This window comes from Portunus trituberculatus, chromosome 25, assembly GCF_017591435.1.
Source record: "Portunus trituberculatus isolate SZX2019 chromosome 25, ASM1759143v1, whole genome shotgun sequence".
Taxonomy (NCBI): domain Eukaryota; kingdom Metazoa; phylum Arthropoda; class Malacostraca; order Decapoda; family Portunidae; genus Portunus; species Portunus trituberculatus.
In genome coordinates, this window is record NC_059279.1 from 9,581,406 (window position 1) to 9,606,222 (window position 24,817).

Genomic DNA, 24,817 nt, shown 5'->3' on the forward strand with positions numbered 1-24,817 from the left:
TAGTACCAGCAGCTCCTGATGTATTCAAAAGCTTGTCAGTTTGCATGATACAGTGGGGCTTTCAAATTTTGAAAAAAATTACCAGGATAAAACTTCATTAAAGCGAGTTTGGTGTTCGTTAAACGAGCAGATGGTAGTAAAATGAAACCTTCGTTATAGCGAAATTTCGTTGTGTGAACCTTCGTTAAACGGGGGTTGCCTGTATATATATATATATATATATATATATATATATATATATATATATATATATATATATACACACACAGGCAACCCCTACTTAACGAAGGTTCGCTACAACGGTTTCATTTTACTACCATCTGCTCGTTTAACGAACACCAAACTCGCTTTAACGAAGTTTTATCCCCTCTCGTGGACAACAGGCGCACCACTCTCACTACCTTTCCCTTCCCTGCTCTTGGTTCAAAACAATAACAGTGTCCAGCACCAGCTCGTCATCTCACGCTCAACATGCCACCAAAACGCCCTGCAACCAGCCCTGCAATGTCATCTACCGTTGCAAAGAAGAAAAGGAAATTTCTTACTCTCGAAGTGAAGCTTGATATAATTCACAGACATGAGAGAGGTGAGAAAACTACTATCATTGCTCGCCACCATGGCTTACCTCTATCTACTGTGTCTACAATTTTCAAGTCAGCAGATTATATTAAGAAGGCTGGTGAGACATTAACTTCCTTACAAGCGAAAAGAACCACCCGTACTCGTGACTTTGCAATGGAGAAAATGGAAAGTCTTTTGGAAATGTGGATTAATGACCAGGTACGTCGCCGCATGGCTGTATCTACCGCGCTCATCACTGCCAAGGCACACTCTTTCTGGGAAGATGTCCAAGCACAATTACCTGAGGAGAAAAAAGCAAAGACTCCCTTTGGTGCAAGCAAGGGGTGGTTTGATAGTTTCCGTAAGCGAGCTGGTTTACACAACATACAGATAACAGGTGAGTCTGCCAGTGCTGATCGTCCTGCTGCTGATGCATTTCTGTTTGTCTTAAAGCAGCATATCTCTAGTGGTGGCTATTGTAGTAAACAGGTAATTAATCTAGATGAAACTGGCCTGTATTGGAAAAAAAATGTCATCAAAGACCTTCATCTCCCAGGAAGAAAAGAAAGCTCCAGGATTTAAGACAGCCAAGGATAGGCTAACTCTCACACTCGGGGGTAATGCTGAGGGCGACCTAAAGCTGAAACCTCTCGTTATTTACCAGTCAGATAACCCTAGGGCACTGAAGGGCTTCACAAAGGCATAACTTCCAGTTATTTGGAAATCAAATAAGAAGGCCTGGCTCACTTGCCACTTGCGTCCCTTTGCCAAGATTATGTGAGTGAGTATCTCTCACCAACATTAAAGGAATATGCAGCAGCAAATAACATAGCTAACCGATTCCTGCTGCTCATTGATAATGCACCAAGCCACCCACGTGCCATGGAAGATTGGGCTGATAACATAGAAGTTCTTTTTTTTGCCACCAAATACTACATCCTTAATCCAGCCCATGGATCAGACTGTCATCGCTACCTTTAAAGCCTATTACCAGCGACGCACTATGGCTCAGCTGGTGCAGGCACTGGACAGCAATCCTGAGCTCACCATCCAGCAATACTGGCGGAATTATAACATCAAGAAAGGGATTGATAACATCACAACGGCATGGAGTGAGGTGGATAACAAAACTATGAATGCAGCCTGGAGTAAAGTTTGGCCTGAAGTGGTCGCTAACTTTACTGGATTCGTCTCCGTCAGCATCACCGACCTCCATAAAGACATTGTTCGGCTGTCACACCATGCTGGCTTTGAGGAGGTGGATGAAGATGATGTTCAGGAGTTGTTGGACAGCCACAGGCAACCCCTGACTAACGAAGAACTTGAGGAAATGTTAAATGAGCGAGCTCACCAGGAAACGACTGAACCTGGGAAAGAACGAATGCTAACAATTAATTTTTTGCAAGAATTTTTTTTGCAAAATAGAGAGTGCCATTGACTCATTGAAAGAAGTGGATCCAAATTATGCCAGGAATTCTACTGCAGCCCATGAGATAGAAAAAGCACTCGGTTGTTACAAAGAAATATTGGCTGCGAAGAGACGCAAGGCTACACAACCATCAATCGAGTCTTACTTCAGGCCATCCACTCCTTCCACCAAATCATCAGTGTCACCAACACCGTCACTCTCAAGAGATATTGCTCAGTCCATCTCTTCAAGGTTATACACCCCCTCCTCTCCTGTGGCGTCCACTTCATTCCCCCGTGACCAAGACTCACCAGCTGCTGACTCACCAGACGTCATCAGATTCTGACTGAATGTGTAAGTAATATTTGCACTACTACTTATAATTTGTTGTAAAATAAGATGCTTAAATGGTATGTAAGTTTTGTATGCGGTACAATGATGCGCCGTTTGTTGACATCCCACAGTTGCCGGCTAGTGTCTTTCCACTCTCCCTCTCTTGTTGTGTCTCAGTCTTGCCTGCAGGCCACCACATACTGCACTTTTGGGGCACTAGAGGCTGTGACATATAGCCTGCACGGCCCCAACCTACCTCCAAGAAGAAGAAGACTCTCCCTCCCTTCATAAATTTAAGATCATCACTTATAAAGTTATTTTACATAGATACATCAGTGTACATCATAATTAAACTGCTTAAATGTTTAACTTCATAATTTTTACTTTCATTAAACCTTTCACTGTACTATGATGCATTCTCGCTTTGTTTACTCTCAATGTAAGTTCAAGTCTATAAAAAAAAAAAAAAGTCAGGGGTCAAAAATGTTATAATTGGTTCACTTAACGAAGTTTCGCTTAACGAAGTGTTTTTCAGGATCGTAACCCCTTCATTAAGCGGGGGTTGCCTGTATATATATATATATATATATATATATATATATATATATATATATATATATATATATATATATATACATACATACATACAGTAAAGTCCCGGGTTACGTCGGTCTCGAGTTACGTCAAACTTGTAGTTACGTCAGTCCACTATAAGGCAATTTAAGATTAAAAAAATTGAAAATTTATAAATCGTAAAGTGCAGGATTTATTGTTATTGGTGGTTGCCCGCCACACCGCCCGCTTCACGCTTGAATACAATAACACCCTGCCTCACTTCCACCACACCGTCGCCCCTGGCAAGAGTGTTATCCTACTTCTGCGTTTACTGACTCAAGTTCTTAGTATCTTGCTCAATGGCACCAAAGAGAAAACTTCTTAGTGACAGCAGTGATGCTAAGAAAAGGAAAACCATTACGCTACAAGAAAAAAAAGGACATAATTAAAAGACATGAGAAGGGAGGCAGCAGCTGTGTGTGAGGGAGGGAAGAAAAAAATGGGGAGCCCGTTACCATGACAATGGGGAGGTTGACGATCTTGAGGGCTCGCACACCCATCACAACAATAACAACTCCGGAGCCACACGACACTCGCAGCTGACTTGCACCGTCTGCGCCTGTCTGCTGATCCCTATTGCCCTTTCCTATTGCATTTTCTGCCCCGCTGCCCACGCTTCTACTCCCACCGCACTGCACTACACTCCCAGCTGTCCACCCTGGGCGTCACAACATTTGACCTGCCCACCCTTCTGGCGGCCTCAAGGGTCCACCCCTCTCTGCAACCTGCAGTCCTTCGCATTCGTGGCCCTAATCAACAACAAAAACAAGCTTGTGTTTCATATTCCTACATACTTGTAAATAATATAACAATATAACCTTTAACTTACCTGAATGACCATAAACAATGATTGGTTGAAAACTCCATAATATGCTTTGAAATGTACAGAAACTCGAGTTACGTACAAAATCGACTTACGTCATGTTTCAGGAACGTAACTCTGACGTAAACCGAGACCTTACTGTATATACATATACAGTGCTTACTCCAATTTTGCGAGAAATGGGGCAGCATTGTGAGTCGCAAATTTGGAAATCGCAAAATTGGAAGTATTATTCCTATGGGAAAAATTGAATATTCAATTTTCTCACTGTTTTTAAACACCATTCTCACAGTTGATTCTTCCACACCAAACTCTCTGGAAATATCACGGTTCCTTTTTCCATCTCTTTTCATCTCAATTATCTTCATCTTCTGCTCCAAAGTTAGCCTAATGTCTTTCTTGGTTGGTGGCGCCATGTCGCACAAAGTCGAGCACAAGGATTCCTTCAAATTTAAAGAGAGTACTCCGTGGAGGTGTACGTAAACAAATGGAAGGCGGGAGAGAGCGGGGCAGTGTTGCCAGATGAGCTTCATTGAATTACCGTCAGATTTTTATGAAAACTAGCTAAAAACCACCGAACTATGGTAAATATAATATAAATATGATAATATAATATAGTATAATATGATAAGTATGAGTAAATTGATCAAATATTGCCTATATAATACAGTAATATATAATTTGCGGGAATGCTCTCTCTCCCGCCACCACTCGCAATACCAGGAGAAAGGAGTAAGATGGGGAAATTTTTAAAATGGCAATCTTTGGTCCTTGGTCACAAAATTTGAACTCGCAAAATTGGAGTAAGCACTATATATATATATATATATATATATATATATATATATATATATATATATATATATATATATATATACACAGTCAAACCTCGCCCAACACAACAGTTACGTTCCTGAGCTCGTTGTGTTTAGCGAATAATAGGCCCTATGGGAAAATGGGGGTTACATTTCCAGATCCTCCCTCCCAAAAAAATTTTTACCAAATAGGCTAAAAAAAAAAATCAATAAATGAAGTACCAAGCACACATTTTATTTGATTATAGTACTAGTACCTTTAGTTTATTTGCTGGTTGGAGAGGGCTTGAAATATGAAGTGATGGGACTCTGACTGGCAGATGCTTCCATATGGCGTAAAGTCTCCTTGTAGGGCAAAAGAAGCTCAATACCCCTCTTGAACTTACCGTATTTCACGGCTTACAAGACGCACTTTTTTTTTCTGAAAAATACCCTGAAAAATACTAGTGCGTCTTCCAAGATGAATGTTGTATTGTAAGGCAGCATCCAACCTCAAGTGAGCTTGGACACTTGACAGATAGCGACCTGGATTTGTATGTTGAGTCATTACATTATGATGTTAGCTTAAGTACCATTTAATTTAGCATTTTATATTATGTAAACTCAGTATTTAGGTGTTACAAGTATTTACAATACCATAATCCTTCCTGCAGCCTAATCAGCGTGTGGAGAAACGGGCCGCTCCTTGTCTCATTGCAACACACACATACATGCACACGAACACACACATCATGCCAGGTGCCTTTATACCTTTATTAATAGAACATCCAAGTGGCTTACTCATTCAAGCAAGAGTCAAAACTCCACTTGTGAATTGTATTCACATTGATAAAGCCTATGAAGCACGACTGCAAAATAAAATAAATACAAACTGCAACACTGACGTGTTTGGTTTCGGTGATCGGACAAGTGATTCCGTAATGTAAACAACAGGTCCAAAACTTGCCGTCGCCCGCCACTAAAACAAGAAGAGATGGACTGTTTCACTGTGTATATGTATTTACCTATGGTGTTTTTATTTACAGTTTTGAATTTTTGGTGAGTGCTCCAGTAAATTTGTAATGAATGGTGAAACAATAGTGTCTTGCAGACTCCTTGCGTCTGATGTTTTTATGTTCAGTGGTTGGGTATATGGTGAATGCGTTCTTGTATGAGAATGACTTTTTTTTTCTTATAAATTTCTTTAAAATATTAGGGTGCATCTTCCAAGATGCAGCGTCTTGCAAGCCGTAAAATACAATAATGCTCCTCTCCAGGATGGGATCTGTTTCAGTGAAGAGGGATGTTGCATCTTCCATGACTCTCAGCAAATTACGAAAAGTCCAAGACGCTTGGGAGGAGGAGGTCAAGTGCATCCACCAGGACCAGCGGGAGATTCAAATGGAGACTAAATCGTGCAATTGCGAGTCAAAGTCGTGCTCGGCGAAATATGGGATATTTTACTGATTCGTGTTTCGTGTTCGGCGAATTCGTGTTCGGCGAGGTTTGACTATATATATATATATATATATATATATATATATATATATATATATATATATATATATATATATATATATATATATTCATATATATATATATATATATATATATATATATATATATATATATATAGATACATATAAATGTTTTATATGCCTTATAAGTTCATAATCATGAGGGAAAAATAGGTGGTGGGGAGGAAGCATGGGAGAAATCTTCTTAAGTTACTCCTGAAAACGCTTTCAGCACCGTTGCTGTCCTCCAAACTTTAACCCCACACCACAACTTCCTCTCTGTATATTCCTTGGTCCACATGGTCTAAACCACTGTGAGGAAGAGGATGGCCGCCAGGCATGGGAGTCAAGAGGCACACACCAACCCCTACCCAAGGCACATGAGTCTGGTCGCCCAGCATTGTAGCCTTGCGGCTGACACCAGCACTCATATTCTGGCTAAAGAAAAGGCCACCAACCATTTTAGCAGCATTGCTGTGGGCAAACTCCACCACCAAAGAAAGTGGAATAGTCTTATCTATGTCTAATTCACGTGAGGGGATGATAAGCTGGCTGCTAGGCATGGAAGCCATATGGGAGACGTCATCCTTAGCATCCTGAAAAGATGTCTGGCCACCAGGTATGGGAGCTGTGTGGCAGATGGCGACCTCCTTATCCTGGGTAGTGGGGCAGCCACCAGGCATGGAAGCTGGATGGTTGTCGCCAACCCCACCAGCATGAACACTGCCAAAAGTACCAAGAGCACCAGGTATTTCCTTACCTGTACTGCTGATAAAACCATGGGAGGGGATAAGAGGCTTGCAACTAGGCATGGGAGCTGTATGGCAGATGCCAACCTCTGTATCCTGGGTAGTGGGGCTGCTGCTGGGCATGGGAGCCATGTGGCTGTCACCAATCCCACTACCGTAAACATTGCAAAAAGTACCAAGGGCACTGTGCACTGCCTTACCTATCCCAGGAACCAGGGCATGGAAGCCACCTGCTGCTGATGCCAGCACCATCTCAACCTCGGGACCAGTGGCACCAGCTGGTCCTGCCTGCCCTGGCCTCTGCATAGCACCACTCGTTCCCAGCTAGGAATCGTCTACCGTTGAAGCCAAAGTCTGGAAACCAGACAAAGGAGAACCCTGGGAAGAGGAGAGAAATAGGGAAAGCTGATCCAACATCTCCATCCTCCACATGCGTTTCTTTAGCTGCTGTGACGTAGGAGAAGCCTTATGCTTACCAGAAAAAGAATCCTTCCTCTTCTCGGTATGGTCTTTAATACTCTCCAAAAGACATAGAAACTGATCGTGGGACAAGGCCTTTCAGCAATCACAATGGAAAGCAAGGCTATGAATCACCTCCCTACATGACAGACACTCCCAATGATGGTCCACCGTAAGAGGCAGGAAGGAGCAAAAACACTTCACACACTTATGTGGCATAATCACACATTTACAATCTCGGTGTTGAAGACAGACAAAACCAATGAGAGACGAAAGGTATACCCAGCTGCTGCTGAAAAGAAAAAAACAACAACTAGCCAGTGCAAGCACTGAGCCAAGACAACGTGTAAGCCCTGTGACAGCAAAGAGGCGAATGAGGGAATCGTCCTGATGGGTGGTACCTGGGAGTAGAGAATGGGCTGGGTGTCTTCTCAAAGAAAACAAGAAAGGGAACCTCAAGTATTTCTTTCATTTATATTTCTCGAGGTTTTAGACATAGTGCAAGTTTGCTGTAAGAATGGGGGTTTAAGCAATAAATCATAATAATGGGTAGTAGTATGTGTAATAACAAATAAAATTTCTTGTGAAATACTGTAGTCAATTTTATATGGTAGAAATAGTAGATATGAAAGTTTTGAATTTTAATTAATTAATTGATTTTTTTTTTTGCCATATTGCTTTCATTACCAACTATTTCTCTGTATTAGAACTTAGTGGAAAGCTTCAAGCCTTCCTTCAGAACCGCACAGAAGAGTATTACTGCCAACAGGACCAGAGGGCCCTGCAAGGATTGAGAGAAGGTAGAACTTCTGTTAATGATGCTGCTGCTGCTTGGGCTGCTAAATATTCACAAGTAAGACTGTACACAATATTAATTTGGCAGTAAGCATAATTTTATGATGTTTTCAGTTGAGTTGCTGTGAGAATTTATTGTAACTTCAAGATTATCACTAGATCAGTCTGAAGGATTTTTGCTTTGTAGTAACTCATATTTACAGAGGGTTTATCTCTTCTTATTCTTAAGTGTATGAATCAAGAAAAGTCAGTTAATAAGAAAAAGACATAAAATAAAGTAATCTCTTTGTTATCCACATTTTTCTATAAACCATTGTGTGCTGGCAATTCAGCTGTGTTAAAACATCAGTTATTGTGATATATTATGTGAGAAAAATTCTGACATATATTTAAGTGTGAGATGTGCTGTATGTTATTTTGAATGCTAATGTATTGTGAATTTACCTTGTAAATAGAGTAAATTATGAGAATCCCCATAATGTCATAGTCTCATGTAATAATTGGAGTTTGTATAATGGTTCACCACAATCAAAATAAGTATTTAAACCACACACATTAGTCAGAGGTTGGTTGGTAGGGTGCAGGTCTTGCAGAATAGGAAGATGTCACCTCCACTGCCATTATACCTTGCAACATGATCCAGATTAGATATTCTCTGTGTTCTAAGATGCCTATAAATCCCTCATGTAAGGTACAGTTTATGTAGAGATATTGATGATGATGTAGAATCAGATTGATAACATACTAGTGGTGCTTATATAATAAATAAGTTAGGAAATTTATGTAACATATGTTTGTGAAAATACAGAAGGATTGAGACCTGACCATAAAGTGTAGGTTTGAGGATTGCTAGGTTTTGCTAGGATTGTGTGTGACCTCTGTATGAGGCTACTTTGAACTGAGTTAGTTCAGTTGTGGGTGAGAGTTCTGTTGGAGTGAATGGTGTTAGAATGGAGTAAATAGGGTGTGTGGGAGGTGACATTGAGTGAATGTAAAGTGGGAATGTAATTGCAATGTCATGTTTTTTTTTTATTTATTTATTTATTTTTATTTTTATTTTTTACGGTAAGGCCTTTAGCGCCTGTAGGCACACTTGAAGAGTGTATGGGAAGCGCTGTTCAGCTTCCGCCCATTAGTGGCGCAGGCAATTTTATTTATAGTGGTACCCATATTAAGGGCCATAACACCACCCAAGCTCATCTTGAGTGTAACTACCTAAAATCTGGGTATCATGGTGATATATAGGTAACTTTAAACCACTTGACAAATGGCAAAGTGTTTTAAGGCTGTACGTGGTGGGATTCGAACCTACGCGTGGACGTCTGCCCGATCCCACGCTCACCACCTTATCCACTATGCCACTGCCCCTTAAGGTCTCTTGTCAAAGGAAGTGTTAAGCATTTGTAAAAATCTGCAGGACCCTGCCAATGTTTTCTTGATTCTTAGTCCTTGGTTGCTCCACCACCTATGCTCAGCTTCATCATTTTAACTCCATCAACACGAGGACACATATTTTGCGTCATTGGAGCGCTCGTGACATATCCAATGATGCGCATATTGCGTCATGGTTGCTCTCTGCTTAGGTGGTGTGTTTTCTTTCCTGGATACTGTATGAGATCTTCAGAATGTAAGTAGTACATCATTTGATGGCATACTTGACTTTCATCATCCTTACAAAGGTGTATGACTTATATCAGGATTAGTACTGATGTGTCATGCTGGAAATGATTATATATTTTTTAATGGTACCAATTAGTTTACCATAAAAAATAGCATTTTCTCTCGTCGTTTGTCATCTTCAGTAAGCGGTCTTAATAAGGCAGACTATAATTCTTTTTCTGTAAAATTTTTGTCGGTTTATTTCTTATTGTATATACATATTATGAAAAATCACTTACCATCATCATTATTACTACAGTGGGCGGGAAGAGAGAGAGAAAGAAAGAGGGAGAGCTGCATCTGAGTCAGAGGTACAGTGGTACTTCGACATACGATTTTAATTCGTTCTGTGACGATGGTGGGCTGGGGATGAATTTGTTGTGGCGGCGGATTTGACCAGGTGGGTGGCGCGTGAGATATGAATGTCGAATTGGCGAGTCAGTTGGTTGAACCTTGAGGATTGGGTATTAATTAACTGAGTTCGAATTGGCGATAATTCAAACAGCGAACAGTCGAATCACGAGGATCCCCTGTATTTCCCTTCTAAAATCTATTTTAAAGCCAATTTTACCTTGATTTCAATGGAACAAAAACTAAAAAGGAGAATACTACTACTTCTTTCAATTCATGTCGCTATTTTTTTTTTTATATCTGTGGCCTGTAATTTTGTATTAATATTTTTTGGTTAAAAAAGTAAAAAAATTTGTTTGAAAAATTCATAAAACAAAAACGAAAGATGAAATAAAAAATCTAATGATGTGAAAACCTTTCATATTATAACGTGTCTCTGCCACAGAAAAATGAAGGTTATGGAGCAAACAATAATGCCAGAATAACTTTCATAAGTTTTAGTTGCAATTATAATTGTATGGTGGGGTTGGGGACTAGAATGGGGATGAATGTCTAATATTGATATACAGGGGATCCTCGCAATTCAGTGGGGTTAGGGCAGTTTTTCATCGGTCAAATCAGCGTTTATTCGAATAGTGAAGCAATTTTTCCCATAAGATACTTAAGGTGGTAATTCGATGACTCGATATCAATATCGGTTTTTTGGCTCTCCCATTGCTATTTTTTCACCGAATTCAATAATATTTATACACAAGGTGTACGTTTATGGTGTACGTCTTCAGTCACAAATGTGGCGTAGTTTTTTTGCAATAAATATTTTTTTGGCGATAAGAAAATAATTCAAAATACCATTATAAAATCAAAACTAATAACAGTGTGGCAATTTCCTCTTAACCACATATAATATACATAACAGCAAATAAATGTTAGCATCGGCATACACATAACCTATGTTATAACAATTTCATTACACGCCAAATTGTTACCTTTTTTTTTCATCAAAAATTTGAGTTTATAAGCCTGTTGTAAATTTATTTGAGTGAGTTCATGCATTATCATGCTGGCATTTGTTAAGATGAGGTTGTTGATCATTTTGCTGCAAAAATTTTGAAATTGACCAATTACTGAAAAAGTTATTCAACAGTATATGCTGAAAAACTGAAAGTCGAGAAAAACGCATTTTTCTGTGAACATCTTCAAAACCCCCACATAACTCGCTTCCTCACTCGGGGCAACGGTTTCCTAGCAGGTGGGCTTTAAGATAGGAGGTACCCTAAAAGTATCCCTTTAGCCCATAAATTCCGTGAAAAGCCCACATGGTATAAAAAAAAAAAAATAACTCACTCCAATATGTACCAAACTCAGATATGTACTTACATAATCCCTTGACAACTGCTTGGAGGCTGGTAGTGGCTGTTTAGATAGTTTCAGGCCATGTTACATCATGGCCTTACACGTGGCATTGTCACAATTTGGGAACCCAACACGTGTAAAATACGATCAACAGGTAGGCTGCACGCACGGGCACTCCCTAAGGCTGTATCGATTGGTACTGAGGGAGTAGCGTCTTCCTCACCCTCACTGCCTGATGCTAAACTATCGTACATCACGCAAAAATCAATAAAACAGCTAAAAAAAAATAAATAAATACAAGCAAAACAAAGACTAGAAGAAAAAGGGGCGTATGCACGCTTGGGTATTGAAAGGGCCGGCCCTTTAAACCCGCCATTACCAGGTAAGCAGTGCGTTATGTGCCTGGCAACTTCGGCCATGGCTTCCCTCTCCAGAGACAAACCCAAGTACCAAGTTTCCAATTTTTCAATTTTTTTGACCAAATTAACGAATTTCCACCTTAAGAATTAGGGGGGATAGGGACTAACCTAAAGCTTGGACCTCCTCAAAACATTACTATAACCTTTAAAAAACACTAATTTAATCTAAATCAGTAGTATTCAAGGCTTCATTTATATCTAGCTTTTTTTTATTATTAAACTCATTAGGGTGCTGTACAGTACACTTTTGGAAATAAAAACACTTGCGTGATGCAGCGGTCTCGCGGTACTTGTCCCTGTTCTTCCAAATTGTTGATATGTTGGTCTAGGGACATCCATTTGTGCTGCAACGACACTGTGAGCTATACCTGCCTCACAATTTCTTATAAGCTCAAGCTTATCTTTGAAAGGCAGGAAATTGTGCTTCTTAAGGCTGGGGCTGGAGGTGGCTTTCTGTCATCTTGAGTCAGACAAAATGCATGTTTTCCTCTAGCATCAATTTTTTAGTCAAATTAAGATCTATGGTTTCTAATTAACATTCTTGTAATGAAATTAATTTTCTTGTTAATTGGAATGATGCTATAATCTCAAATCAATAGTATTGATAAGTAGATGTAAATATATTTATGTATATGTATATATATTTTTTGTCCTAGCCTAACAGTGAAAAGTAGTTCAGTTGTTTGTTTACATTTGTCTGAGGACTGCGACGCTCCAAGGCAGAACTTCCAAGGAACAACTGGCCAAGATGAGCAGCTCTGTTGTTTAGGAGTGGACAAACCTGTCTGAAGAGTTTCTCATAGGGAGCATTAAAGGCCAAAATTAGCAATGAAAAAATAGCAATGGCTTGGTAGGGGTGAAGGGGCTGCCATGTTTGTTTACAGTTGACAAACACGACAAAGGTGGAAGTGAGCTTGTGTGTGACGACCAGCGTCAACAAAAGTTGACAGTCTTCAGAAAGTTGACAGAAAAAGTTGATGGAAAAGTGCAAGTGTGACGCCGCCTTAGTGACGACACAGGGTAGCATTGGTTTACACTTCTGCCTGGCAGGTTTGTGGCGAATTTGGGGTGGCGGTGGATTTTGACCAGGTGGGTGGCGCGCGATATATGAATGTTAAATTGGCGTGTCAGTTGGTCGAACCTTGAGGATTGGTTATTAATTAACTGAGTTCAAATTGGCGATAATTCGAACTGTGAATGGTCGAATCACGAGGATCCCCTGTACATGTTCACAATACTTCACAACATAAAAATCTGAGTGTTTCATGCATATTTACTAGAGATGACAAACCGTTCTAAACCGGACACTCCCTTAAGGTTCAAAATTACTCTAGCTGTTCCATCTTTCTTCTTAACCGGATAAATATTGGAAAAGAAACCTTGACTGACAATTGATTCACAGCCTTCAACCACTCCACAGTCAATAAACTCCAACATGGCACTGTCTTGGGCAGAGCGATCAGTTACAGGAAGGTCAAGAGGTGTAGGCAGTACTGTTTGGGTAGGTGGAACGGAAACTCAACGACCTTACCATGGACAACATCATGGATCCATTTATTTGTAAATAAGGCTTGTCATAACTGTCTGGTAGCAAAAATTTTACCACTGACAAAATTGTTAGGGGTGTTCTTCAAGGAATAAGGAATGTTACTTACTGGAAGGGCACCTACTGGTGAGTCTTGTATTGCTGCACCACATTCCCCTTGGGCATCATCTCACCTAGAAAAAAAAAAAAAGGCCTGGAGGAGATCCTCGATCATGACTGTGAAGGTTGAAAAGACCACCCGGAAGTCCATCCAAAATGGGACAAACCTTCTTGGTCCAGACATCCTAAGACATCCTAAGGGAACAAAATGAGGGTCTCCCCAGTTTCCTGGTCTTGCAAATTTCGTCACACTTCTTTGTGACATCAAAAGGGAACAGTTCTTCCCTTCCAACTGCACATTCCCATTTGTAGAGTTCAGCTAGGGCTGAATTGTTAATGTGGATCAGAGCCACCTTCTTCTGCAGCTTGTTCACATAGTTAACTGCTGAGGCCAAAAGTATAAGTCTAGTATTAAGCCCTTCCAAGTAGGATGAGACCAGTTTCCCTTTTCCTTCCTCAATATCACTGATACACTGTGCCACAGGAACAAAGGCCTTGGAAAGCAGTCCATTGGTATGGAAGAGCCTCATATCTATAAGCTTGCCACTAACAGTCATGGCAGAGGTGATAGCCGAGTTAGTCGCAGAGTGGTCAGCTGATGGAAGAGGAGTGTTTACAGCATGACTCGGGCCTACAACAGAAGGCAGCTAAGCACAAACCACCTGTTGTTTAGCTCCGTCGTCCTTCTGCGTGTCTCTCTTCCTCTTAGCCTCCCCCACTGGTAGAACTTTCTCACACCTGGGAGGCTTGTTAGTCGACAATGAGGAAGTATGTCCTGGCGTTTCCAGAACACTGTTCTCGTCCATTCCAAGTGACCTTGCAACCAAACCACAACTTTGAGTCACTAACAGGTAGCGAGACCCAAAAACAATAGTCCTTGGATTGTGTTCATTGTCACCAAAAACTCCGAGTGTCAGCAGGGAAAGGAGAGAACTTACCAGGACAATTCCTTAGAGAAGCCAATAAAAGAGAAGGTCAGGCAAACCAGAGGGGCTGGTGTCGACACTGTACATTGGTTGGCAGTGAACTGACGTGAGGCGTGCATGGCGGGCATCTCACTGGATTCCTCAGTGATGTCCGTTTAAATTTTGTGTAGGGAAATACATATATCAATAACAATATTGGTCCTAAGATACTACTTTGAGGTATACCTTGTGTGATTAGATGGTTACTTGATTGATATTTTATATTCGTTGATTGTGATCTGTCACTAAAGTAACTTAGAAACCATGTGTGAATGCATCCTCTTATTCCATTGAAATGTAATTTATCAAGTAGTATTTTGTGATTAACAGTGTCAAAGACTTTGCTAAAATCCATGAATAGTGCAATTAGTGAATTTTTTTTTTATCTAGTTCAGTATAGACAAATGAAGGAAATTTGTTGAGGGCATCAAAAGTACTTAGACTTTTCTAAAACCATTTTGACATTAGGATGATATGTTTTTTTTTTTTGTAAAGATAATTAACAGAGATTTTTCACAAGTGTTTCAAATATTTTAGAATAAACAGATAACTTACAAATTGGTTGATAATTATTCTTGTCATTGGTGAGTCCTGTTTTATGGATTGGTGTAATATTTGCATGTTTCATTTTGGCTGGGAATACACTAATTAGAATGAATCATAAAAGGATATATGAAAAGGGCACCATTTTCCTTTAGTATGGAAACTTGGATTTCATCAATGTGCACTCTCTTATTTTTTATGAGCTTGATTGCACTAATTATGTCATCTGTAGTTGTTATTGGGATCATCATTGAGTCTGGAAAGTCACCTTGAAAGTTATTGAGTTGTGGGGAGTATTATGCAGTTAGTTATCTAAGGAAGATGCTATATCAATGAAATATTTTGTAAAAGCCTCAGCTTTGTCACTAGTAGTGTTTAAATTGGTGCCGTTATGGTTTATATTTGTAATATTTTTTGCTATTGGGTTTATATTATTGACCCATTTAATAATTTTCCAGGTCTTTTGCATATTATTCTTAGAATCTACAAATGCCTTTAGGTAATAGTTTGATTTGGCTTCTTTAGTTTTTTTTTTATTCAGAAAGTTTCTACACAACCTGTAGGTCTCCAACATCACTCTACTCAGTTAAAATTTTTTTAAAACGGTACTCTTCAATTTAATATTTCATAAAATATCAGATGTTATCCATAGACTAGTCAGTCTTTTCAAGAAAATGTATTTAGCAGGGGTGTGGAGTCGGAGTCGAGGAGTCGGCTACTTTTGGCCGGAGTCGGAGTCGGAGTCAGAATTGGAGTCAGAGTCGGAGTCGGTAAAAATATGAGTGACTCCGACTCCTTTAACTTTAAGTTAATTTTGAATAAAAAAATTTTCAAACCACATACACATTTTTCAAAGGCTGTGCTGCTGTGATAAAATAAATAAGAATTTAGTTACATTCAATATTACTTCTATCCCACAAGTTTTTATTACATCAGATAATTATAGCAGAACAATAACCATGAATACCATTACTTAATTTAGAGAGTAATTATAGCATGTTATTACATATAAAGATAATTTTCATTAATTTATGATAATTATATAATCGTCAAGTACACTTTTATTATGGATTGACTCGAAAATATGTAAGAATTGATTCTCTTAACTTTTGTCTTGTTTGGGTGTGACAACTAGCGGGCTTTTTGTTTAATCTTTTCCCTTGGCCACCATCCCTGATGTAAAAAAGAAATAGACTATATCGTTGTACTGTAAAAAAAGAAAAAAAAAAGCGGAGTCGGAGTCGCAACCTTCAGATTTCCTGGAGTCAGAGTCAGAGTCAGAGTCGCAGCATTTAAATTTACTGGAGTAAGAGTCGGAGTTGGATTTTTGAAAATCCGACTCCACACCCCTGGTATTTAGTTGCAATAGGGAAGCATTTGTTGTGAAGATATTCAACAGTACATGAAAATTTCTTATAATTTATGTCAAAGTTTTCATTATCTGATATGATGTCCCAATCTATATTAGCTTGCTCACTAGTAAATTTATCTTTATTTTCACTTTTTAGGATTATAAAAAAATATCTTATGTTTTTCTTATTTATGGTTAGTGTCAGGTTCATATAAGTTAAGAAATATAGGAAGACAATCAGTAAGTTGGTATTGAAAATGCCAGATAGGGAGTACAGAGTGAAGTTTGCCCAGTTGTAAAGTAAGGAGGTAATATTATTTTCATTATTTTCAGGGAATCTAGTTGGTCTTGATATATGGGGAAAATAGGACAGTGTCTGCATTACATTCAGGTAGTGTTCGGTAGGGCGATGAGATGGATGTTTAAAGAGATTTATGTTAAAATCACCTATTAGAATAGTTTTGCCATTCTTAAAATCTGGATTGGAAAGTATACTTGCTAAATAGGAGGAGGTAGTAGACAAATACCGAAACAATAATTTACTCCCATTGAGGTGAAACTTTTACTGTGAACCTTCCATTAAAGCTAGTTATGATCTCGTTGAATGTTTCCCTTTGTGTCTCACAACTCAAGGGGGCAGTTACAGCCTGCCCTCTAAAGACAACTCTCTTTCTTCACACAAAACTAGATGCACTTACCACACATACATCCTTCACTTAAATTTTGAAATAAAAAAATGGTGACTCCAAACCCAGCCTCGGAGTCCCCTTCTGGGGAGGGGACCAGAAATGTCCCCAGGTCAGACTCCTCACTTGATAATGACCCCAAATGTCTTGACACCTCCCTCAACTTCTACATTAACTTCTGCAACATTCATGGTCTTAGATCTAATTTTCAATCTGTTGAACACCATCTCTCCTCTACTAAATGTCATCTTCTTTTCCTCACTGAAACACAGCTGTCTGAGGCAACTGACAGTAGCCCCTTCTCTGTTCCATCTATGTGCGCAACAACTTAACTTGCTCTCTTACCCACGCTCTTCAATCTTCCCAAGTTTTCCATCATCTGGCTTCGACTCAATAGTCATTCTCTAACTAAATTCATCTGTATTGTCTATCTCTCTCCTAACTCCTCTTACTATAGTAAGTGGAGCACATTCTCTCCCTCTATCCTTTCGCAGAAATTTCCATTCTTGGAGATTTCAACGTTCACCACCAGCTTTGGCTTTCCTCTCCCTTCACTGACCATCCTGGTGAACTAGCCTTCAACTTTGCTATCCTCCATGACCTAGAGTAATTGGTGCAACACCCTACTTGTATTCTTGACCGTCTTGGAGACACGACCAACATTCTTGATCTCTTCCTGACCTGTAATGCTGTCACCCTATCATCTCCGTTGGGCTCCTCCAATCACAATCTCGTTTCTGTATCTTGTCCTATTTCTCCAATTCCTCCTCAGGATCCCATAAAGCAGAGGTGCCTCTAGCATTTTGCCTCTGCCAGTTGGGGAGACCTAAGTAGGTATTATGCTGATTTTCTCTGGAATGATTATTGTTTCCTTGTCAGAGACCCATCTCTTTGTGTTGAACGCATAACAGAGGTGATAGTGTCTGGCATGAAAGCGTACATTCCTCATTCTCTTTCTCAAGCTAAACCTTCTAAACCTTGGTTTAACACAGCCTGTTCTCATCCTATACATGATAGATATGTTGCCCACAAAAAGTACTTGAGCCTTCCATCTCCTGAATCTCATGCACTTTATATTTCTGCCCAGAATCATGGCAATTCTCTTCTTCAACTTGTCAAACACTGCTTCATAAATAGAAAATGTCTAAATCTTTCAAACTTAAACTTCCCTTGAGACTTCTGCCATCTAACCAAAAACATCTCCAATAACTTCACTTCTTCATCTTTCTCTCCTTTATTTCATCATGATGGCACTACTGCCATCTCATCTGTCTCTAAAGCTGAATTCCTCTCTCAAACCTTTGCTGCCAACTTCACCTTGGATGATTCTGGGTTTGTCCCTCCCTCTCCTCCTCTCTTTGACTATTTCATGTCTTCAAAAAGAATTTTTGTACTGATGTTTTCCATGCCCTCGCTGCCTTAAACCATTGGAAGGGTTATGGACCTGATGGGGCCCTTTCTATTGTTCTCAAAAACTGTGCTTCTGCACTTGCATCTTGCTTGGCCAAACTCTTTCAACTTTTTCTATCAACTTATACTTTTCCTTCTTGCTGGAAATTTGCCTACATTCAGCCTGTTGCTAGAAAGGGTGACCATTGTAATCCTTTAAACTACAGTCCTATACCTTTAATCTTTGCTTGACTAAAGTTTTTTATTCTATCTTGATTAGAAAGATTCTTAAACATCTGTCATTTTGCAGTCTTCTATCTGATTGCCAGTATGACTTCCATCAAGGTCGCTCTACTGGTGATCTTTTGGCTCTCCTTACTGAGTCTTGGTCATCCCCTTTTAGAGATCTTGGTGAAACTTATGCTGTCGTGTTTGGCATATCAAAAGCTTTTGATAGAGTCTGGCATAAAGCTTTGATTTCCAAACTGACCTCTTACAGTTTCTATCTTTCTCTCTAGAACTTTATCTGAAGTTTCCTTTCTGACTATTTTATTGCTGCTGTGGAAGACGGCTATTGTTCTTCTCCTAAATCTGTTAATAGTGATGTTCCTCAGGGTTCTGTCCTATCACTCACTCTTTTTCTGTTACTCTTTAATGATCATCATAGCCAATCTTCTTGCCCTATCCACTCCTATGCTGATGATACCACCCTACTTCTTTCAACGTCCTTTCAGAGACGACCAACCCATCAGGAAGTCAACAGATCACGCAGGGACGCCATAGTACCCCTGACTTCTGATCTTCCTAAGATTTTTTATTGGGGTAGAGAAAATCTAGTAGTTTTCAATGCCTCAAAAACTCAATTCCTCCATCTATCAACTCGACACAACTTTCCAGACAACTATCCCTTCTTCAATGACACTCAACTGTCTCCCTCTTCCACACTGAATATCCTCAGTCTGTCCTTTACTCATAATCTTAACTGTAAATTTCACATCTCAACTCTAGCTAAAACAGCTTTTATGAAGTTAGGTGTTCTGAGGTGTCTCTGCCAGTTTTTTTTCACCCCTAGAACTGCTTACTCTGAACAAGGGCCTTATCCACCCCTATATATATATATATATATATATATATATATATATATATATATATATATATATATATATATATATATATATATATATATACAGTAAAACCTCAGCTCACGACCATAATTTTCGTTCCTAAATCCTGTTCGTCACCTGATTTGTTCGTCCCCTGAATCAATTTTTCCCATAAGAATGTATTGAAATACCATTAATCCGTTCCCGACCCCCAAAAAAAAATCATACTTTTGTCCATAAAACCCATTCAAAATAGACCTTTAATGTATGCATGACATGAACAAAATAATTATAGAAAGCCTAAATTGTTTTACTTACCTAAATGCTATCAAAATGATAATAAAATGAATAAAAAAGAAAAGGTTATTTACTTGAGAGAGTGGACGTTGATGGCATGATGGAATGGAGGAGAGGAGGATGGGGAGGAAGACAGACAAGATCTGAGAAGACAGTCATGAGAGAGGACTTTGGATGTGCGCAGGGTGCCAGAGCTACACAAAAGCTGTGTAGCGTCACAAGTCAGTGCCGCTATGTGGGGCCCCGTTATAGTGAACATCGCCATGGGAAACATGGAAAGATTGCCAGTCTTCGTCTCTGCCTTTGGAAGACCCTTGCCTGTTGGGGATTGACTTCCTCACGCATGTGGGAGCAAGTTTGGACTTCCAAGAAGGGAAGTTAAAGGCACGTGGCCAGGAAGTTCCTTTGATCCTCGGAGGTGATGCTCAGTGTGAGAGGAGCGGGCAGTAGGGCAGTGTTCCTTGCCAGGCGAGCGAGGAAACAGCTGCGACGGATGTGCCACAATCTGCAGTACCTGGATATGGCCAGGATGATGATGACAGCAATGCTGAGAGCCAACAGAGCAGCGAGTATAATGCCAAGGAAGCTACAGCAGAGCGCGCTGGTAACATCACCATGCCCAGGAAAAACAGGAGAAAATCGTGGTGGCACGGAGATTATGTTATGTAATATTTTTCGTATGTTCCTGTTTCTATTTTCTTTTGTGCTTATATTTTGTTTTGTTGTTGTGTGATAGCCGGGTTAGCTATCACACAAATGGCTCACCTGCCGGTGAGCCGTTTAACTGCGTTCGTCCCCCGAAATATCATTCGTCCCCTGGGTCGATATATTGACAAATTTTTTGGTCGTCTCCCGAATTGTTCGTCCTTAGAGACGTTCGTCAAGTGAGGTTTTACTGTATATATATATATATATATATATATATATATATATATATATATATATATATATATATATATATATATATATATATCGGAAACAGGTTGATTTCTGGGAAATCGTATTTTCAGTAGGAAAGCAATCACTAAGGTAGCTACGAGCAGCATCTTTAATGGGCCAAATGTTTCGACATTTCATCTTATGTCATCATCAGTGGTCTAAAATAAAATAAAACGATAAAACAAATATAAGTATAAAAGAATACAGTAAAAATACAAAGAAATTATAATGGTAAAAATTCACACTATCATAAGTGGGTATGCTGACAGAGTATTATTGAGGGATGGCTTTACTTGGAAAATATATAGGGATTTCAGTATTCTTAAACTGTTACTATTACAGGTGGCAAGGATACGGAAATGACTGAGATTGGGTTGAACCTTACATGAGAGGCAGTGGTCCAGTATCGCGGAAAGCAGGGCGTTGTGTAGTGGGCGCCCTGTTCTGGCAGACTGGCCTAAATGCTCGCTGGCTTGGTTTATAAGTGAGCGCAAGGTGCTACCCACATACTCAGCCTGGCAGCTGGGACAAGTAAAAAATAAACAGCCGACGAGCGTAAGGCAGTTGGCAGAGTGTCCTTAAAACGGAAAAAACTACCTATACATAGATTATTTGTAGACACAATATGAAAATGTTTATCAGGATAATATTTTGAAAAATTTACAAAATATTATCCTGATAAACATTTTCGTATTGTGTCTACAACTAATCTCTGTATAGGTAGTTTTTCGTTTAAGGACACTCTGCTAACTGCCTTACCCTCGTCAGCTGTTTATTGTTTTACTTGTCCCAGCTGCCAGGCTGAGTATGTGGGTAGCACCTTGCGCTCACTTATAAACCGAGCCAGCGAGCATTTAGGCCAGTCTGCCAGAACAGGGCGCCCGCCACACAACGCCTGCTTTTCGCGACACTGCCTCTCATGTAAGGTTCAACCCAATCTCAGTTATTTCCGTATCCTCGCCACCTGTAATAGTAACAGTTTAAGAATACTGAATCTATATATTTCCCAAGTAAAGCCATCCTCAACAATACTCTGTCAGCATACCCACTTATGATAGTGTGAATTTTTCCATTCTAATTCTTTTATATTTTTACTGTATTCTTTATACTTATATTTGTTTTATCGTTTTATTTTATTTTAGACCACTGATGATGACGTGATGAAATGTCAAACGCTTGGCCCATTAAAGATGCTGCTCAGAGCTACCTTAGTGATTGCTCTATATATATATATATATATATATATATATATATATATATATATATATATATATATATATTATTTTATTTATTTATTTTTTTTTTCTTTTTACGTAGAGAAGAGGGCCAGCCAAGGGCAAAAAAAGAAATAAAAAAAAAAAAGACCCACTTGAGTGCTGGCTCTAAAAAGTGTAAAAAGTGCAAAAACTGTCAGCCAAAGTAGGGAAGCAAATGCCTCGATACCTCCCTTTTGAAAGAAGGCAAGTTGTAGGAATTCGGAAATATAGATGCAGGGAGGGAGTTCCAGAGTTTACCAGTGAAAGTGATGAATGATTGAGAGTACTGGTTAACTCTTGCATTAGAGAGTTGGACAGAATAGGGATGAGAGGAAGAAGAAAGCCTTATGCAGCGAGGCTGCAGGAAAAGGGGAGGCATGCAGTTAGCAAGATCAGTAGAACAGTGAGCATGAAAATAGCGATAAAAGATAGAAAGGGATGCAACATTTCGGCGGTGAGAAAGAGGCTGAATACAGTTAGTCAGAGAAGACGAAGAGCTTTCGATTCCACCCTATCAAGCAAAACTGTGTGAGTGGAACCCCGCCCCCCCAAACATGCAAAGAGTACTCCATTCAGGGACGAATAAGGGCTTTATACAGAGTAAGCAGTTGGAGGGGCGAGAAAAACTGGCAGAGATGCCTCAGAACACCTAACTTCATGGAAGCTGTTTTAGCAAGAGATGAGATGTGAAGTTTCCAGTTAAGATTATGAGCAAAGGACAGACCGAGGATATTCATTGTGGAAGAGGGAGACAGTTGAGTGTCATTGAAGAAGAGGAGATAGTTGTCTTGTCTGGAAGGTTGTGTCGAGTTGATAGATGGAGGAATTGAGTTTTTGAGGCATTGAAAACTACTAGATTTTCTCTGCCCCAATCGGAAATCTTAGAAAAATTGGAAGTCAGGCGTTCTGTGGCGTCCCTGCGTGATCTGTTGACTTCCTGAGGGGTTGGTCGTCTCGGAAAGAATGTGGAAAGAAGTAGGGTGGTATCATCAGCATAGGAGTGGATAGGGCAAGAAGTTTGGTTAAGAAGAATAATAGAAAGAGAGTGGGTGACAGGATAGAAGCCTGAGGAACACCACTATTAATAGATTTAGGAGAAGAACAGTAGCTGTCTACCACAGCAGCAATAAAACGGTCAGAAAGCAAGCTTGAGATAAAGTTGCAGAGAGAAGGATAGAAGCTGTAGGAGGGCAGTTTTGAAATCAAAGCTTTATGCCAGACTCTGTCAAAAGCTTTTGATATGTCTAACGCTACAGCAAAAGTTTCACCGAAATCTCTAAAAGAGGATGACCAAGACTCAGTAAGGAAAGCCAGAAGATCACCAGTAGAGAGACCTTGACGGAAGCCATACTGGCGATCAAACAGAAGATTGTGAAGTGACATGTTTGAGAATCTTCCTATTCAGGATAGATTAAAAAAACTTTAGACAAGCAAGAAATTAAAGCTATAGGACGGTAGTTTTAGGGGTTAGAACGGTCACCCTGTTTAGGAACAGGCTGAATGTAGGCGAACTTCCAGCAGGAAGGAAAGGTAGAAGTCGATAGACAAAATTGGAAGAGTTTGGCCAGGCAAGGTGCAAGCACGGAAGCACAGTTTTTGAGAACAATAGGAGGGACCCCATCAGGTCCATAAGCCTTCTGAGGGTTTAGGCCGGCAATGGCATGGAAAACATCATTACGAAGAATTTTGATTGTAGACATGAAATAGTCAGAGGGAGGAGGAGAGGGAAGGACAAGCCCAGAATCGTCCAAGGTGGATTTGTGAGCAAAGGTTTGAGAAAAGAGTTCAGCTTTAGAGACAGAAGAGATGGCAGTGGTGCCATCAACATGAAATAGAGGAGGGAAAGACGAAGAAGTGAAGTTATTTGAGATGTTTTTGGCTAGATGCCAGAAGTCTCTAGGGGAGTTTGAGTTTGAAAGATTTTGACATTTTCTATTTATGAATGAGTGTTTGGCAAGTTGAAGAACAGACTTGGCATGATTCCGGGCAGAGATATAAAGTGCATGAGATTCAGGAGATGGAAGGCTCAAGTACCTTTTGTGGGCAACCTCTCTATCATGTATAGCACAAGAACAGGCTGAGTTAAACCAAGGTTTAGAAGGTTTAGATTGAGAAAAAGAATGAGGAATGTACGCCTCCATGCTAGACACTATCACCTCTGTTATGCGTTCAGCACAAAGAGATGGGTCTCTGACACGGAAGCAGAAATCATTCCAGGGAAAATCAGCATAATACCTCCTCAGGTCCCCCCAGCTGGCAGAGGCAAAACACCAGAGGCACCTTCGCTTTGGGGGATCCTGTGGAGGGATTGGAGAAATAGGACAAGATACAGAAATGAGATTGTGATTGTAGGAGCCCAACAGAGATGAAAGGGTGACAGCATAAGCAGAAGGATTAGAGGTGAGGAAGAGATCAAGAATGTTGGGCGTGTCTCCAAGGCGGTCAGGAATACGAGTAGGGTGTTGCACCAGTTGCTCTAGGTCATGGAGGATAGCAAAGTTGAAGGCTAATTCACCAGGGTGGTCAGTGAGGGGAGAGGAAAGCCAAGGCTGGTGGTGAACATTGAAATCTCCAAGTATGGAAATCTCAGCGAAAGGGTAGAAGGACAGAATTTGCTCCACTTTGGAAGTTAAGTAGTCGAAGAATTTACTATAGTCAGAAGAGTTGGGGGAGAGATAAACAGCACAGATGAATTCAGTTTGAGAGTGACTGTTAAGTCGAAGCCAAAGGGTGGAAAATTCGGAAGATTCAAGAGCGTGGGCACGAGAACAAGTTAAGTCGTTGTGTACATAGATGCAACATCCAGT

General features: G+C 39.9%; 1 protein-coding gene across 7 annotated transcripts in view; it reads left to right on the forward strand.

Annotated features, from left to right (window-relative positions):
• The window catches only part of LOC123508985 (protein C12orf4 homolog), a 219,796-nt gene that overhangs the window by 15,983 nt on the left and 178,996 nt on the right, over positions 1 to 24,817 (forward strand). For 3 of the 7 annotated variants that reach the window (XR_006676063.1, XR_006676062.1, XM_045263089.1), the window contains exon 3: positions 7,967 to 8,112. The exons of 2 other annotated variants lie outside the window; for them this stretch is intronic. Coding sequence is in view for 1 of the 5 variants with exons in the window: in XM_045263089.1 (XP_045119024.1) it covers positions 7,967 to 8,112 (146 nt within the window). In the remaining 4 variants the exon portion in view is untranslated. Of the gene's footprint in view, positions 1 to 7,966; positions 8,113 to 24,817 lie in introns of those variants that run through there. 2 more of the 7 variants (XR_006676064.1, XR_006676066.1) reach the window with 2 other exon arrangements.